Here is a 20,190-nt window from a genome sequence, read left to right as displayed (position 1 = left end):
AGCTAGTTGAGTACATGGATGGAAAAACAGTCGCATCCTAAATCATTTACATGAAGATAACACTTGAGTTTGACTATATAATTTGAGTGTAGTTAAGTGATTACAATGATTTTGCTATCCAGAAGCCTGCTAAACAAGGAGCAGCAACCCCAGGAGGCACTTGACAGTGTGTGATTGCAAGCTGAAGAGACTGAATAATGTGTGTATGGGACTCTCTTGGGATGATGGGACTCGGGCCGTGTCAGCTCTAAAGGTGTGCTGTTTCCCCCCTACTGAAGAGCAATGGTGTCATTTGTGTGCCTTTATTGTCGCCCAGAGCACAAACTTGGCACCAGGAGCAGGGAGAACTGGCCTGCTGTTATTAACAGGAATATAATAAGAGACATCAATAATTCAGATCTCTCATTTATTGTAAAGTGCAGAGAAAGTCATGCCTCATCCATACTGTCCTCATGACTGCACTTGCCTGTGTAAAAAACACATAAAAAAATTCACCAGAGGGGCAGTGGAGTTTGGAAATTATGTTATAAAGCTAAGTCATGACTTCATACATGCCGAATGGAAAAACATTATGAAGAATTGCTCTAGTAATTACACATACACATACGTGTCACATATGTTAAAAAAGTTAGTCTGTTGTTGATGGTTGTCAGGGCATTCCTAGGGTATTTTGGTTGGTTACATAGGTGTTTTTAGGTGGTTGCTCTGATGTTGTTGTGGCTAACTACAATGGTGTATCTAGAAGGTGTTGTGAATGGTTGCTAGGGTTGGTTGTGTTATTGCTAAGTAGGGATGCACGATGATATCGGCACAACATCGGTATCGGCCGATAAAAGCTTTAAATGACCATCATCGGCAGATATGAATATTTCTGCCGATGAGCCTTGCCGATAGGGTGGCGTGTTTCCTATGTGCATGTGACGACCGTGAACGTAGCATGAGCGCCAGCAACTTAAACTTCCAACATGTGGAGGCATTTCGAGCATGGGCGTCAGTTTGGTTTGAAATGTGCTGGGGACAGAGACGCATTCGCAAGTGCATTTTCAGAAGTGCTGGGTACAATGACGCAGTTCCTCTTTCGTGCAGGTCATGTTTTGAAAGACGATGTCCTGTAGCTCACTAATGTAAGCTCTCCAAGCTACTATGCTCTCCACAGAGCATAAAATATTCATTTTATTTTATTTTTCGTGTTCGCATTTATGAGGAAAAACAGTGACAGTTCTCGGTTACGGACGTGAACGCTCTGAAACCGGCACTAAAAGACTGCTTTAAAACTTTCACAGAGACCTCAAACAGAAAGCACAAAGCCTTTCTAAGTGAATTTCGTTTTGTATTAATTGTATCTTAATTTTAATCAATGTTTCATCAACCAATTGCCTGGATTTAATAAATAATAAGTAAAGCAGATAATAGATATCACGACACGGAGGCACCAGCGCTCATAAATGAAACGAAACTCAGCATAGCCTACTTGCCTCACAGACCTGAGAAATATATATATATATATTATCTACAGAACGCTTGAAATCACATTTTTAAACAGAACAATTCAAAACGAAAGAAAACTATGTAATCCGAAATGTGCATTTCTCTCCGGCGCGTTCACTACTGCGAAGATCGCAAGTCAGCATCGACAACTTCATCATTGCAGCTGACACAGAAAACACTTGTTTATTAATAAACAATTAAAAGTAGTCTCCTTGCTATATTTGACATATTCATAATCATTACTTTTGCAGTTCTTTGTGACAGCTTTTAGTTGCTTTATTGGCAGCGCCACCCTTACATGTTACATGAACGGGTCACCACTGCATCAGCACTGAAAACAGGGGAGCATTTGGTAGACCTGTTCAAGTAGGAGATGATGTACATTTTTTATTTGAAAATTAATTTTTATTTATTTTACTCCTAAGGACTGAAGTTTGAAGTTTGAAATAAAATGTGGCACTGGCATATAATTTATTCTCCAAGTGAAATAATTTACCTATTTTTCAGGGGTTGATGAATGTCTGTCTACATTTGTAAAATGATACATTTATGGTAGAATCAAATGTTGTTTTGTTGTGTATTGCCTTATCTACAACACATGAGTGTAATACGGTAAAGGTAGTACAGGAGAGACTTGGATTTCTCTTCAGTAAAATTAAAGTGTAAATATATCAGGGGAAAAATGTGTATATACATCGGTATCGGTATTGGCATTGGACAAAATTAGTTTGAAAATATCAGCATATCGAATATCGGCCAAAATGCAATATCGTGCATCCCTACTTGCTAAGGTGTTCTGGGTGGTTCTAAGGTTGCCTGTGTGCTCTGGGTGGCTTCTATAGCATTGCATGATGGTTGCTTGATAGTTGCGTTCTGGCCCAAGCCAAAAGAGCCCACCCCAAGTCTGTGATATTCTGGTTCTTCTAATATTACTTTGATCCACTTTTCAATTCACATCTATTGTTTTTTGTTTTGTTTTGTCGTCCAGTAATTTGAGGTATCATTCATGTCTGTAACATAAACTGTGCAGGACGAGTTACATGGAAATGTTTAATATCGGCCACCATATGTTCATTTTTAATGTTATCGGCATGATAAGCAAAATTTGGTTGATATCTTAAAGCAGATAAATAATGTATTATTTCCTTCAGCTGAGACACTCCAGAGGCACACTTTTTTTTTTCCATGATGTTTTTGAATTGCTTGAAATATGATTGGAATCACTTCAAAAAGGGAAATACAGTCAAACGCAACAGGCAAGTCTGTCATATAGGCAACATAAAATTATAATGAGAACATCATTATAATTGTGTGCTTGGGGCATGGATTTAATGGTGAGACTATTGTTTATGTAATTAGGCTCTCAAAAATTATATAATTTCTTTTATTTAGATTTATCGGCCAATATATCGGTTATCAGCCTTCAAATACAGTATAAGGAATTATCAGTATATTTAATAAGTTTAATATTTAATATAGTTAATAATGCCCACCTTAGTGAACAAAACTAATAATGCGCAAACGTACAATGTCCTACATATGACTCATTTTTTAGCTAAGCCAGGTATCCCCAAAAGTCATAGTACTTTGTCACTATTGATTTTTCATTGAATCAGGATGAATACTTTGAGATTTGAATACTAATGGACCATCTCTCTAGCCTTTTCTGCCTGTTAAATATGTGTGCTTGCCTCTAATATAGAAATGACATTAGTCATTGGCGTCTGAGAGATGAGCAAAGCAGCACTTTACCTTCTAGTATAATATGCTCATTATATTCTTAAAATATGTCTTAAGCAGAACAACCAGTTAAATCAGGCTACAGGGTTGTGTAGTAAAATCACTCTCTCTTTCTATTTTGAGGAGCGAAGTAGTGTGCGTTACATATACTCATCAGATATTCCAGCTCCTCATTTTGCTTTCAGACTTGATAAATGAAAGTGGCGGGGGGAAAAAAAAGCTCTTAAACAGCATGTGTCATCTGTGCAAATCGCTGATGCAGCATGTTTCCCTGAAGTGTCAACAGCAAAGAGAATTCAATTAATGATCGGAGTTTCTCTTCTCCCATCTGTCTAGGACTGTGCATCAGAATATATCCTTGAGTGGACTGCTAAGTTAATATAGTTCAGATAATCGTTGTCTATAGTACATCTCTCTTACAGGGTTTATTCAATCCCTTTGTATCAGTCACTGCATGTATCTGCAAGCCCTGACATGTAACATGCTGTCATTCTCAGCAGTGTGTGTTTTTTTTTTGGATCCATATCAAGTCTGCAATGGTCCAAATGAAGACTAAAGCGATAATAAATAAATATTTCCCAAGCTAATTCAACGACGATACAGGACATTTGTGAGCCTTAAAAACACTGTCAGGCTTTTATCCCAAAAGGTCAATCTGCATTTGCTCTTCATTGGTGAGATCTGCTTTCTAATGTCTCAAATAATTAGATATGTGGGATGCATATCATGGCTGATATTTTCGCAGATAATTGGCAAATTTATATTAATATGAAATCACAACCGATTTTGATTATATATTTACCATATATTTTCTGTGTGTGTAGTTTTCCTGCAGTATAGTGTTTTTTTTTGTTGTTGTTTTTTAGCCATGTTAGCATGCAATACTCTCTACAGTATTGTGTTTAGGGTCATTTTAATCGAGATGAGTAACTACATTTTCCATATTCTATTTATTTTTCATTTAGTAATTAGCAAAACGCTACGAACAAACATCTGTATATGTGTTTATTTGTGGGACTTAAGGACCCCTCTCACACATTCTTTGTCTGCAGAACTATTTACACAAGTGTCCCGTGGATGTTTTTTGTCACACATCTGTGTTTTTTATCATCTGGATGAGAACTGTTTTAAAGATGGTGTCGAGTTTTAAACTAAACACACATTCTTTTGCTAAAGGTATACTTTGGTAATTAAAGTAAAATACATCATTTATATAATCCATTTCAGATATTTAAAAATACCAGACAGAACAGGGTATTTATAATGTACACACAGAAGGTGGACACACTTTTTCTGACCGGCTGTTTTACAGATGTTGTACGATACGCTGCATGACCTTCCAATCTGTGTGATGTTTTTGCAGGTTCCTATGATTCCAATATTTAATTTTTTTTTCATTCCCAGCCCTAATTCTTTGGTCATTTTGACTATATAAGGTGTTTTTTTTTTTTTTTTTTTATTAGATAGTTCCCTGAGACTCCTCATTCTATCAACTTTCTTTCAAACCCACAGTTTGATGATTTGAGTGGCGTTTAGGCATATCTGCTTCCTGCTGCCATTTATTCACTCTGACAAACACGCAAAGCAATCTGAGATTGTGCGTGCTTGTGTGCATGTGCCTACTTGACTATATTTTGGGGACAAATTTGTACCCATAAGTGACCAAGACCTCCCTCATTTGTAAATCTGGTTTAAAAATAAAGTAATTAAAGGTTGTTGTTTTTTTTGTTTTTTTTGTTTTCTGTGCTGATATAGTTTAGGGTTAATGTAAGGGGATATAATATACAGTTTGTACAGTATAAAACCATTACGTGTCAGTGTTTCTCCCTTGTCTGTACAGGTTTATTCAGTGAATAGCAAAATACAAGGTGCCAGCACAGACCAAACCAGTTGCGTTTTCTTGGTGAATGTGTCATGTTGTCTAGCGATCTATAGCTATTTGTCTATAATTTCTTCTAAAGGTTCTCTGTGGATGTGCTTGAAAAAAGTTGCAATTGACATCAGTGTGTTTTATTCATCTGCGACAAAGCATTCAGAGTTTTCTGCTCAGGATTTTCCTCAATGCCTTGACAGCTGCATTGTCATTTTTATGAAGCTCAGTCCTCTGCTGTCTTGTGGGGGAAATTGATCCAGATTTGCATGACGTCAATTATTTATCTTGTGGTTTATTTAGTATTTACACTCTGATCTGCACTGCTACTTGTTCATTGCTAAGTCCTGTTTCCTTTAGGGTAAATGCACTCACACAATGCTACAATAGAATTGAATGTATGATTTATGTTGTTGCTGCTTTGTTTGCCATACTAACAACATTCTTGTTTAGATGCCCTACCAAAATACACAGCCAAAGGTCATTCATAAATGTCCTTTCCACACAACATTAATGGATTATTGATAAAAGTGCTGAGCACTGCGGTGTGATTGAACCAAAATATAACAACAAAAATGAACCAAATGCAGGAATAAAAGCTTTTAACTGTCCCAGAAATGCTCCTGTTAATACATTTCTCCTTTTATCTATTTTTGCTCCACTTGAATCTGCTGTCCTTGTAATTTGGCCAACCTTAAAATTTAGGTTTTATTTTATTTTAGGTTTTGTTTTTTTATTATTAAATGTAATTGCCTCAGGTCTTGTGGTTGATGTTGATTTCTTACACAAGGTTTAATATGTTTCTGAATATCTTCCCTATTTTGTTGTTTTTTACAGGATATTCTACGTATCGCACGACTCGCAAGATTTGAAGATCTTCAGTTACATTGCAAGAGATGGACAGAGCAATGTGTTTCGATGTAACGTCTTTAAATCAAAGAAAAAGGTTGGCCTCTCTTGATCGTGTCTTCTAGTCAGGACATTGAGTTGGTTTCCATTGAGTTGGAGCCTTGTATTGAGTTGGAGCCTTGTATTGAGTTGGAGCCTTGTCATTGAGGCTCCAAGTGAATGAAAGCTACTGTCTGTTCCTTCCATTTTCAGCACATGTATTTTACTTCAGGGCATATAGTTGAAGAAGAAAAGAAAAAAAACATCGTGCAAAAAAAGGAACAGCAGCCGTTGGCCATGAAACTGAAGTGCACTTTTCAGAATGGCTATATTTTTCTTCTCACTCTGTCTAGCATGCAGAGAAGAACAATGATTTTGCAGTGGAGCATGTAGATGATATACTGACAGGGTTTGCTTTTAGTTCTTAAAGCTGTCGAATTCTGATCCCTTTCAAGCTTCTGCACTGGATTTGAATCTAAAAAGCTAAAGACGCCCACCACTTCTGAGAAGGATTTGAATCTAAATCTGTTTTTCTCTGCTTGACTGGTTTAAATATTTATTTTTAATATTGGCAATTAATCTGTAATGTCATGAGAATCAAAATAAGATTTTTTTAGAGAGGGAAAATTAGTAAAAAAAATGTTCTCTCCAGTACTGGTGCCTACACAGTCTATAAATATAGAGAGGAATTCATGCTAGGAGCTTGGAGAAATTTACAAGGATCTAGGGCTTCGAGAGAAGAGTTTGCAAAGACTTCAAGTACGTATATGTAAGGCGTACTGTAACGGACACATACAGTCTGACTGCATTAGGTCACCACATCTTTTGTTTTCTCATGCACTGTAAAAAAATATGCTGTTAAATGTACAGTAAAAACAACTGCAGCTGTGGTTGCCAAATTCAACTTAAAAAATAATGACAGTATTTCTGGTATTAGGGGATGGCATATTATTGGTGCCTGTAAATTGTACAACAGAACTGTATTTTATCATCTGATATAATGTTAATATATCAATCTACATTAGGTTGTTTTGTTAAATAAATAAAAAATCCCCCCCCCAAAAAAGAAAATTATGTTTTTCACCGTAAAAAGCATGTAGTTGACATTATGTAACAGTAGAATTACGTATATAAAATGTTCACCATGTATGGATATTGGTTTTTACAGTAGCAATTTTTCTGTAGAATTAACAAACATTTTTTTACAGTGTACTTTGTACCTTATTTACACTTCAGCAAAGCAGTAAAGTTAAGACCTACTGTATATGCAAATTAACATCACTTTTTTCCACTGGAACTAGTCTGTGCATTGTTTGTTTTGTAAGTCTGAACAGGCCTTTCACATAAAAGGCTGCGAGAGACACTAATTAATCTGAATACAACTTTCCAGTCATCTTCAAACTGACTTTGTTTGGTTTCATTCCTTATTATTCTTTGGATGTGAAATTGCAAATAGCATACAGAATGAACACAGTGTAATAACATTGCCACAATACTAAAAACTAGGAAAACTGTAGAAGACTGTTATTTCGAAAGCCTGACACATGTACTCAATATTTTTCCTTTCGTCATGAAAATGTGGGATTTCCACAATGGCAATTGATTATAGAGCAGAAGTTTGGCTTTGGAGAAAGGCAAGCAAGAAAGAATTATTCTTTATTTAACAGATTCTTTAGAAAGAAGTCGCTCGATTGAAAGCCCTGTCTGGTCCGTTTCTCCCCGGGATCACTGTTCATTACAGACCAGGTCATTCAGAGCTGCTCCGGGAAATAATTGTACATCAACTGCTCAAGTGTGCTCAATGCTCTCAATAAAATGTGCTCTCATTTCTCCTTTGACTTTCTGCAGATTCAAACTTTGTAGTCGGAATAATGTTGTCTTTCCATTTCTCACCATCATCCATCAAAATACTGTTAACCGATTTTTGTGCAATAGTCTCATTGAGTCAGCCGACTTGATCCAGTTTTTAAATGTACCTTGAATTAGGCTATATTGTAACACTTAATGGATTGTCACAACTAGCAAGTTACTTAAAGTGTGCACTCAGAATGGGGACTTGAGGCCTGTTCACACCAAGAACGATAATTATAAAGATAACTACAACTATATTAATGTCAACCAATTTGGTCAATATGAAACTACTATCTGATAGAGATAGAGGTGCTTAAGATAATTTTATTATTTACCAAATGTATGTGCCTGTTGTTCACATTCTGCCATAGTTTATTGGTGACATAAAGTAAAAATTAAAATTCATTTAAAAAAAATCCATCAGTTTAATTACATTTCTTTCCATATTTCTCTTATTTGATGATTACCACATTGCTTTTGGGACACACTATGTAAAATTGTCTGATGCACAAACATTTAGAGCATTTCTATTTGAATTGTTAATAAACGTTTTGAATTCTTAGTCTTTTGATTGTCTGCTTGTATGATTGATAGCATTCCTGTATGTATATATATAAATATATATATATATATATATAGCCAGCAAATGTGGAAAACAGGAATGCTGCCAATCATACATGTATGGATGTGATGTGATACATATATATACATGTATGTATATGTATGTGTGTATATATATATATATATATATATATATATATATATATATATGTATATGTATATATATATATATATATATATATGTATGTATGTATGTATATATGTATATATGTATGTATATATATATATGTATATATATATGTATATGTGTGTGTGTGTGTGTGTATATGTATGTGCATACATACAGTATATAAGGAATATCCTATAAATTCTGTATGATAACTATTACCATTTTCGGTTTTGACTTTTGGTTCATCCAAGAACTGATTTCAGTCCATTAATAATACTAAGCTCTCCCTGATGTCTCTTTAGAGCCAAGCCATGCGGATAGTGCGGACAGTGGGTCAGGCTTTTGAGGTCTGTCATAAACTTAGCCTTCAGCACACCCAGCAAAACGCAGATGGCCAGGAAGACGGTGACGTTGACAAGACTTGCACAGATTCTGGAGTAACAGGTACTGTAATGAATGGTATCCACTTTTCTTTTCATTTTCTTACTTGAAATCAGTGTAGTCCTCTACCATGTCAGGTTTTTATTCTTCAGACTCCCTCTAACTGTCTGTTTGTGTCCCTTGAACTTGGTGTGAGAGGATTATGGATGAGTGATGTTTCTGCTGATCTGTGACACGCTTTGCATTTAGCAATCCATGCAGTTGTTCGAGGTATTTTGGTGCAATCCACTGCAGTGTTTGAGGAAATCTTTGTGCGCCAGGGCTTTGATAGGCAGGATGGAACAGCACCTCTGATTGCTTGTGTCTGTGGGGCAGATCTCACTGTGCATGGGCCATGGGTTCAGGCTGATCATCCTCCCACAGCTCCCTCTGGACAGGTTTTCCTTTCAAATGCAGATGAGTTCGCACTCACCCACGCACTGCTTCTAATCTGCACAGGGTTCCCCAGCACCAACACGCTGCGGTGTCACGACAGGGAGACAATAACTCACACAGGAGAAAAAGAGAACAGGTCTCAGAACAGACAAGCCCGTAACTGTTTCAATTACTACAAAACCTGCCGACTAATAAGCATTGTGCATTGCGGCCTTAGTTTATGAGTCTTACGAGTTTTAAAAATTGTTTGAGTGTATTAATCCCAGAAAGAGAAGCTTTAAGGCAGCTGTCTAAGATCCAACAAATAATTTATAGCAAATGGGTTTTTTAATTAATTTTATATTTGATTGTACAGTAGATGTTAGAGGAGAAAATGAATACTTTGAGTTTTGTGCAATCTTCATGCCATCACAAGCTGCTTTTTGTGGCTTCAAATTTGGTTATTAGTTATATAAATATTTAATGAATAAAATGAATAGCAATACACTCACAAATTATATTAGTTAATATTTTATCTTAGACAGATTGGGAAAATATATTATCTTGTGCCGATGTGCAATATACTGTTCATATGAATGAGATTTGTCAACGGAATGTGTGTCATATGGGGTGTTGTAAATAACTTTGTTCATAATAAGAGTAATCTAGTTTTGTTTTGTGTCATGCATCAGATTTTTTTCTGGTCCAGAATGACCTTTTACCTTTTTTCCACGCCAGTGGAAATGCCAGTGAAGATCTGTAAGGGACTGTACATGTAGCTCAGTGTGGAGTAAATGCCTCCGACCTCAGTTCTATTTCCTTTTTTAACTCTCGTGTTATGTTCAGTAATACAATACACAGTTTATGATCTGGGTCAAATTGTCACCCTAAAATAGCCATAATCCCTACAAATTGCATGTTAATTTAATGACAGTGAACTTATGCAATGATTTCATAGTTCTTTTTACCATGTATAAATGCAAATATTTATTGGATCACCCATGTATTTGTTTAATTTGTTTGCACAATTTACTAAAAATAAATTTTCGAAATTAATGTCCCTCAATTAATGTAATAAAAATTAAATGCTTAAAATATAATTATGCAAGAATGATGTTCAAAATAGTTTTAGATGTAGTATAGCATGTCACACCACAGGACACGGCTGTCACTGCTTGACATGTCATGTCAACTACTCATTTCCAGAAATACAGATCTACTGTACAGACCGAGCGAAGGTGTGGTCGGAACATGCATGGGGTCCCGTATCAGTAACACAATCCCCCCCACTGGGGATCCACAGCTTGCCTGGGAAAACATCAGTGTTTAGTCAGAATATCTGTTTCTGTACATACATGTGGAGATAGACAAGTTGTGAAAAGAAAAACAAAATCTAATATTCTCAATAACAAACATTGGTCCCTTCAAACAAGTGTTATTTTAGTATAATGTTTTTGTCATTTTTTTTTTTATAGTTGTTTTTCTGTAACTGTATAGTTTTATAAAAAAAATAAAAAAAGATTGTTTTTTTTCAAGTTAAACTAAATTAAAATGAGAAATGTTGCCTTGGTTGTACGTGGCATAAACCTACCTGAAGTAAGGCTCATGCTTTAAAAGTTTGTAGTGGCATGCCATGAAGGTGAGTAAATAATGAGAGAATTTAGTCTCTTTAATCACTGTATCATGCTTTCAAGCTTTGGAATGAACATTTAACAAGATAAATTGTTTATCTCTCTAAAGAGCGGGAGCTCACAGGGGCCGAAAAGCCAGCTCTAGATGAGACGGACATTGATGCAGAGGAGGTTCCCCTCCCCGACAGCACAGTGGACGACTTCAGTCGCGGCGTCACTGACCTGGATGCGCCCAAGAAAGAGGAAGATGTCACCAAGGACAAAAAGGTATCCAGCTGCAGCTCTCTTGCCCACTTAATTATTCAGTTCATATCAATAATTAACCACAATCTTCCATAATATCAAGCTCTCAAGCTAGTTTGTCACATCAGCTTTTACGCACACATCCCTTGCACTGTATCTTCCAGTCAACTCTAGTAATCGAGGGAATGATGTTCAATGCACATTGTTTTGCAGATTTGGTTTGTTTAATGCTCACGGCTGTGTTCAGCCTGGGGTCCAGATGCAGCTATAAGCCTATTAGCATAATCTTTTAGTGTGAAAACAGCTGCGCTGCAAAGGATTATTTAATGATACTGTGACCCTGACTAGCTGAGACATTCTTCAAGAGAATTATAATGGTAATGACAGTTTAGTGTTGATGAGAAGAAAGTGGCAAACAAGGTACCGGAGTATTGGTTGACCTGGATTGTCGTCACTGCATGGAATTCATCTCCATTGATAAGTTTCACCATCTAAATGACAAGCGTTCTTATAGAGTTGGACTGAGGATTTGAGTCAGCCTAAAAATAGCATTATGAGTATTCATTGTGTTGAATGCTGGTTTTCTGTTGTCCATATAGCTTATTTGTTCTACCTCACTGAAGCATGTTTATCTTTCCGTTCAGGCGTGATTTTGTGGGTTTGTTGCATCAGTGTCTGGGGCGATGAGGCTGGAATCATGTCTGAGACTGATAAGACATTCCTCTCCTCAGGAAATTACAATGTCAGAAATATTTGGGTTGTCTCTGATGATTGTTATATGATTTATAAGCCAGTCAGAAACTTTTACTCTGCACCAGAGAAATTTCACATGCCAGCCTCAGAGGTTCACTGTGTCCTGGTTTCGTTTGTATTCAAAAATTGTTTTTGACCCAAATGGAAATGTTGCAGTCCAATATGAATTCCAAAGTCAAATGAGGTGTGGTGGCAGTGTGGTGAGGTCAGTGTGGTTAACAAAAGCAAGGCCCCTTTAAAACAGTCCTTGAGCATGACTCTTGGAATGAGCTCCTAGTCAAATCCAAAAATAAATTGTATTTTGATTGTATTCCTGATACTCATATCGTGTATGATTTTTTTCTTAGGTTTGGTCATCATACAAATTCATACTTGTCCTGATTCCATATAGCTATACTAAAGAAGAATGTGTTCAATACGTTTATTTAAGGGATGAACAATATTTTTTTGCTAATTGATTGAGTTTTTGTTATCTGTGTCCGTTGATATTGTATATATTTCTGTTGATTTTGGATATTTAATTGTTCATGCTCCTTTCCTCTATTTTTATATTTCCAATACCTTTGCTATCATCATCTAATAACTTCATTTTTATATAAACAAATCATTTAATAATAACTCTAAGTGCACTATTTAGCAAATCTGTACATATACTCAACATTTACAATGTTGTGATGCCTAAATCAAAAGCAATTGCTTGTAAATCGATTGATTTTATGTTTCAGTATTTTCTTTTTCTTTTCTTATTTTAGACAAAAATAGTTGTTATAATATGGATTTATAATATCGGCTATTTATCACTTAACGGTCATTAATATGTGAAAAGTTATCGTCCAAAATTGTAATGTTTTACATCCCAAGTGACTACTTTAAAATCTGGTTGTGACTTCCAATACATTTAATCACAAGTTTGGGTGGTATGTGCTGTATGAGACCCATTGATATGCGGTATTTACTTTTGAAATCTGACACTATCGTGGTTACAGACATTATTCGTGTCTTTGACTTTGGCTACTTGATCATACTGGCATTAGTTGATCCATCTCTGTCTGCTAGTGTGGTAAATACAGTTTGAGTAAATATACAGTTGTCAATGCACTGACACATAACTGAAGAGAGTCTTGGAAATGCCTGGTTGTTTGGCACTGCAGAATAATTCTCGTCTCTGGTTTTCAAAGAAATGTCATTTTTATAACCGAATCATACACGTGTACACTTGGCGCTTGTAGAAAAACTATTTAAATTTAGCATTTCAGCAAATGTCTTCATGAATAAAGCCTTTGAGAGCATGCTGTCATACTCCTACATAAGCAGATCATTTCAGATTATTGTGCACTGCAGTACGGGGATACTCATGCCATCCTCGAGGACTTGTGGAGCGGAACTGGACTGCTTGTGTAGGAGTTCATGCTGTTTTTAGGGCTGGTACAAGTGTCAGAGTTGTTCAGTAAGCCTGCAGTCAGTTGTGCTAGTGCTTCTACTGTCAGTCTGCCGACTATATGTGCCTTTTGTGTCTCTCGTTTATGAACATGAGCTCAGAGTGGAGTAATTTTGACATTTCCTGAGCCCAGCCAATTATAAGACTATACATTTCTCACTCAGTAGATGAAGCAATGTTTTCAAATCACAGTGCATGCTTTAAAGAGCACCTTTTCCTGATTCATGGTTGGAGACTTATTTGTAGAATTGATTAGCAAGTCCCTGTATGAGGCAATGTTTGTAATAGCGTGCGGAAAAGCTTTCGGTCTATATTGAGGTCATTCACCCCAAGTCTGAATCAATGGATATTGGATAGTGAGCAGAATAATGTCTTTATTTGTACCTTCTGAGATTTTTTCACTGATGAATGTGACCTTATCATTTTAAATGCATTTTTAATCCACATTTTGAACTGGGCCGTGTCACATTATAATTGCTAACCAGAATGGGAATAAGACGGGGAAATAAATTACACCTACTCGGTTTAATTTAAATTTAAATTAAAAATTCAACTTTTGATTATTATTATTTATTTATTTTAGAGAAAGGGGTTTAGTTTTTTTTTTCCCCCAATTCATTTCATTATATTTTACTTTATTTTAGCATCAACTAAATAAAAATATTATATATTATAGTCATTAAATATGGAATGGGTGGCTTTACCTTAATTCAACATAACATTTCCAAAAGTGTGTGTGTGCTTGTTTAATAAGCATTGTAGAACAAATTACCATGTTTATTGTTTCCTTTCCAGTTAATTAGAGCAGCAAATCTCTGTTTCACCCCACCATATTGTTTCTAGGAAATTGGCAGATGCTTTCTAGTAAGATGAGAAGTTTAGAGTTTCTATGGTGTTCCTCTTTGAGCTTTGATAATGAATGGGCAAGGGACTCTTGGTGTGCACAAGTGGTTGCATCCCATTTTATAAAAGACCGCAGTGTGCTTTTGAGGATTTCTCCACAAAACGGTCACTGAATAACTAATGAAAGCAATTAGTCCCCCTCCTCAACAATTCTGAATCTTACTCAATACCAGACCTCAGTACCACAGTCCGGAAACACTGTGGCAGGCACTGTGGGAATTTCACATGTTAAATCTAGAGAAATGAGGCTACTGTGTAGCTGTGATCTTATCAGACTATCTGTGCCAGGCAAACAGCCAGGTTCCTTCCAGGAATTAGTTCCCTTTACTTACAGGGCACATCTCCTGGATGCTGCTAGAATAACTCTAAAAACCAGACGGACCTCGAGGAGCTGGACATCACAGACCGAAAGCTGCGAGTCCGTGTGTAAATATAGCCCTGTTTCTTCCATCCAGATCAGACTGTTCATGTGAAAAGTGTCTGGAGATGGGATTTTGGGCAATGGTGGCACGGAGACGTGCTCTCTAGAGCCCTCAGGTCTGAAGTGCTAGATGGTGCCCAAAAGCCAGAATGTATTTCAAAGCAATGTTGGTTTCTCTGGATAATTCATGAAGAACTGAGTTCAGCCCATGTATCTGTGTAAGAGGCAGCTTTACTTTTGCCCTAATGCTCAATTTCAGAAAATCCTCCCCAGTGCATTGCTGTTTGCAAACTTTGTTGTTTTTACAAATAAATAACTCATTCATTAAGCGATTTGCTCACTGTGTTGTTTACCAGTTGGGCAACAGAAACCCAATGCCCTTGTTTGCACACAATAACACAGGTGCTTGCAAATGCCAAGGTCATGGGTTCAATTCCCGGCAACTTGTATATTGGAAAAATGTTTATTGTAAGTTGCTAGTAATAGTGTCTGCCAAACACGTACATGACTAGATTTATATAGATTTTATGTGTTTATTTATAGTGTTTGTATTATTTCAGGATGACAAGTCATCCTCTCTCATCACATTCATTTCAGACTGCAAGCTCACAGCTCTAAAACATAATGTGTCTCGTGGCGCTGTAGTATACCATGTTCAGTCAGCATTAACTCAATCCAATAATGAACATCTTTTTATTTGTTTTGCTTCTAAACACATTTTATTGCAGCTGAGAGGAGACATTAAAGAACAGACTCTGAAGAGGAAAAGCTTTCTGCTCCAAGAGTCTCTGCAGTCAGTTCAGTTTTATCCCCTTTATCTTTGCCTTGGTCTTGAGCAATTAACTCAAATCCAGCCTATGCTTTTTACGCCGTTAAGTGTTGCATTTAACACAAATCTTATAGAATAATATGCGTTGTGCAGAAGAGTTGTGCAGTTTCTTTGTATAATGTTTATATTTCAACTTTGACAAACATGTGTTCTGGCATGCCAATGGATTAGTGTCATGAATGAAACAGAAAAGCAGTAAGGTCCTTTTTCTCCAGAACCTTTACCAAAGAATGAAATTGAAAAGAAGAGATGGACAGATAGAAAGAAGAAAAACACTTTTCTACTGTTGCTTTAGTATTCATACAAAACTGATATTGAATCGTCCCTGCTAGGTATCAATGGATGCTTTCTACAAATAGCAAACTACAAATGAATTTCAAAAGAGTAACTTCGACCGTGCTCAGATGTGTAGGCTAAATGCTGATAAAGCTTTGGCATTTCACTCTCAATGATCTTTCAGACATTATAACAAAGCCCTTTTGTCTTTGTAATTCATTCAGTCATAAATTTAGATCGTGTTTCAAAAGGATGCGCGATTAGTTCATTCACTTCTATCCGTATGCTAATGTCTTACAGTGACATTTAACATTAGTTTGAATGCATGGAAGACAATAAAAGCCAACAGCTTCATAGTGGCTGTTAATCATCTTTAGTGCTAGTTAGTTAACTATTTAACAGCTTACACCTCTAGTGATTCTCCTTCAGATGGTGTCTGACAACCATCCCAGCACACAATATTTAATGCTAACCTATATTTTTCAAGGTTCTGAATGAACCAGCACAGTGAAAAATGGATCCTTTATAAACTTGCTTTCAAAAGACGTTATTTGAGATTGTTTGATGTTTCTAGTCATTGTACTATACTCTATAAACCCTGACATGTCAATGGAGGAAGTCCATGTGGACTGTGTTTTAATAGACACACAAGTTTTGTCTGATCTTTTTAAGCTGTATTATTGTCTAGGGTGTGCCGGTACCCTCAGGCAACTTTTAGTGTCATAGCTATAACAATGCACACTGTTTTCCCTTGCATCCTTTCAGACATTATTGAATAGAGTCTGTCATGTCAGTGAGAAAGGTAACAGTGCTCACTCACATCCTGAATGTATTTGAAGTTAAGATCTTTCAGCATTGTATTCCAATCCCCAATGTCATGTTCCTGTCCTCAGGGCTACTCGACTTTGGAAAGCTCAGGAGCCACAAAACCTCAAGATCCCTTTAGCTTGAAAGGATACGCTCTTGGTTTTTCAGTAGGACCAAAATCATGGTTTGAGTAGTTTTATATCACAGCAACGGTATATAATATCACATGTGTGCACTTGTCTGTGAGACAGTCTGCTGTAGGTTATAGTTTTTATTTAGGAGTTAAAGTGATTTTTGTTCTTCATGTCAAGTATCGCTGACTTAAGTTAAGTGTTTATGCTTGCATTTCATGTTTAATCCCACAAGAGCTGTCCAAACCTTTCTACATGTTATTTGTTATTTTGTAACCATACATTTGTTGTCCTGCTTATAGCTGGGTTTAAAGGTACTGTATAGTTCCCCCAAAACTGAAAATTTTGTCATGATTTATTCACCCTCATGTTTTTACAAACCTTTCTATCTTTTAAAGAATGTTGGTAACCAGACAGTTCACGGCACCCATTGACTTCCATGGTTTTTTTTTTTTTTCCTTGTCAATGGTCAACTGTCTGGTTACCAACATTCTTTAAAATATCTTATTTTGTGTTCAGCAGAAGAAAGAAACTCATACAGGTTTGGAACAACTTGAGTCCAAGTAAGTAATGACCACATTGTCATTTTTGGGTGAACTACCCATTTAAGAGGGGGTAAAAAAAAAAAAAGGGTTTAAAAATGATGTCCTTGTTGGTTGGGTTGATGTGAGTTTTTGGTGAAAAATAGGAGGTCCAAGTGAATGGTAGAGAAAGGCATCAATGCAAGAGAAAGAATGAGCCACTTTTATCTAACAAAATTATTAATGAATTAATGTATTTATATAACTTTATTTATTGAACAGAGTTATTATTGAATAAATTATTTGTAATTTTATGTATTTTGTTTATTAAAATAATACATTTTCTTATTTTAATTATTTTTTTTATTTTCAAAATTAGGCGGCATGTGCGTCTCTGGTTTATTTAAAACCATTTATTTGTAATAAAAATGTCTTTGCATTTACTTTAAATAGTAAGTTTTGCAATCAAATGTTAACAAATATTATCACATTTCATAATGTGCTTCTCAATGCCATCACTAAAACCTTCTTAAACCTAAAGGACGTCACTATCTAACACTGTCAAGGAAAAAAGAAGAAAAAAATGGTCAATCAAAAGGAGGCAGCAATCTACCTAGCAGAAAAGCAATGAGGGCATCTGTGTGGCCGCTAGCAAATCTCACTCAGCCCAGCTGTGAGCTGAACATTGCTTTTTTTCTTTCTTTTTTTTACCCTCGGTTACCCTCGAGGGCTCAGTGCCTTCCGCCAGGGTACAGCTAACACTTCACATTCAGAGCGGTCGACATATTGCGCAGGTTCAGGAGAGGCAATGTGTCTAGTGTACAGACATGAGTTATAGTGGTTTGCTCCCAAGCTTGTTGTATTTCACGTGCTTCTGAGCGTTTCAGTGTGTCGTTTTGTGTCTGACTGGAATATCAAACAATGTTTAAAAAAAGCTCCTGCTTTACATTCAGGTCTTTAAGTTTGTTTCTTGTATAATGAACCCGCAGCACTGGATTGTTTTGCCAATTATCAAAAAGACCAGCATAGTAATCGTGTGCTTGAGAAAGGCTTACGTTGTAATATTCAGCATATTTTCTTTCTCATGCAAGATGTGCAGACGTTCTCAGGCAGCGGTGGATGAGTGTGTTGTTAAATCTAATCCACTTTTAAATGCTTTGCTTTCAAGTACAAAACATCCATCCTGGACTATCAGAGATCTCAGCACATTTTCATCACAGTTTTGCGTGCTAGATAAGAGGTTGATTTGATGTTTAGCAGGAATCAACATTTTTCCAAGGAATTGCTGCTCAGGATGACAGTCAGCTTATCTGCTTTGTGAAGTCTTGAGCTAGAGCTTTCCTGTAGCTCAAACAGTAGAGCGTGGGCGCTTGCAACGCCAAGGTCATGGGTTCGATTCGCAGGGAAAGCAAGAACTGATAAGAATGTAAATGTGTACCTTGAAATGCAGTGTAAGTCGCTTTGGATAAATGCGTCTTCCAAATGCATAAGTCGATTTACACTTTTAGACAGTTTTCTGCAAACTTTGCACTGATGTCTTTTGACTAGTAGATGTCTTAATGATCTCAGCCTCAGATGGACTGCTCACAGTATGTTCACTGGCCGTCTGATGCGTATTGTACAAGAAAATAGCAAGAGCTGGCTCAAAATCAACTGTTCCAATTTGATTGGCTCACTTCCTCACAATTTCACCAGTTTAGGGTGCACCAGTGTACCTGGAGACAGAACTTTGAGTATAAAGTAAATAGAGCTAATCTGCTCAATTTGTTCAAATCCACTAATTACTTTATACCCAAATATTTTAATATTAATACTTTATTCATCAATGATGCACTAAATGGATTAAAGGTGACAGTAAATACTTTTTATATGGCTACAAAAGATTTATGTTAAATGCTAAATATTAAGCTTTCTACATTGATAATAATAAGAAATGCTTCTTGAGCACCACAATCAGAATATTAGAATGATTTCTGAAGGATCATTTGACACTGAAGACATTTAAAATAATCTTGCTAACCCCAAACTTTTGAACAGTAGTGTGGTGAAAAAAAAAAGGTCTGTACTTATAATATGTGAATGTGTGTGGACAGAAATGTCTTGGTTGGAAATTGTTCGTGTAGAGAGGGAAAAAAGTGGCTAGTTGTCAAAAGTCTGGCGATACAACACAAAGTTTGTATGACATATAAATCTAAACCTGTGTGAGTCAAGAGTTTCTTACAGTTAGTTCAATATACTAGCCCTCAATCAACAGTCTGTGCAAACTTTCCTTAACAACAGTTGAAAAACAATCAGCAGCCACCGTAATAATGGCTTAACATGGGCATAAATGCGAAAATTAGAGCAAAATATCTTATGATATTGTTATTGAGGTCTGAAGGATTGAATAGGCTGAGATAGCAGTTGTAGAAAATCCAAGGCAGAAAATGTAGAGATCTGTATGTAAGATTCTAGATTCTGCTTCTTAGTTTCTAAATGTTTTGTTGTCCTCAGCAAACAGCGATGTCATTTTTGCTAATTTTGAAGATGTTAGAAATTAGCACAACCGATTGTTGTCATTGTATTGCTTTAAAAGTCATCATAAGGAATCTTCTGGGCTACGTCCACCCCTAACTACAACACGGAAACCAAACACAAAAACAAGGGAACATGTGCAGCGATTTGCTGCTTCGCAGAGAATCCCATGTGAAACAGCCTTTAGGGAGTCGAGTTTGTGCAGCATGGCAGACATTTCCATATTCCTCCTCATTGCCCTTTTTCTGCCACTATAGATCTGCATTTGACCCAGACAAAAACCTCATGTTTTCATGGATCCTGATGACACTTGTCGCTAAAGTAGCACTACAGACTTTTAATAGCCGATTACACATCCATC

General features: G+C 36.4%; 1 protein-coding gene across 1 annotated transcript in view; it reads left to right on the top strand.

The window, feature by feature from the left end:
* The window catches only part of LOC311301087 (carboxyl-terminal PDZ ligand of neuronal nitric oxide synthase protein-like), a 104,554-nt gene that overhangs the window by 54,482 nt on the left and 29,882 nt on the right, over positions 1-20,190 (top strand). The window contains exons 5-7 of the mRNA XM_084425940.1: positions 5,936-6,044; positions 8,870-9,011; positions 11,103-11,260. Of these exons, the coding sequence (XP_084282066.1) occupies positions 5,936-6,044; positions 8,870-9,011; positions 11,103-11,260 (409 nt within the window). The remainder of the gene's footprint in view (positions 1-5,935; positions 6,045-8,869; positions 9,012-11,102; positions 11,261-20,190) is intronic.

The sequence above is a fragment of the Rutilus rutilus genome (genome assembly GCF_951802725.1).
Source record: "Rutilus rutilus genome assembly, chromosome: 12".
Taxonomy (NCBI): Eukaryota; Metazoa; Chordata; class Actinopteri; order Cypriniformes; family Leuciscidae; genus Rutilus; species Rutilus rutilus.
This window is presented reverse-complemented; position numbering and strand designations above follow the sequence as displayed.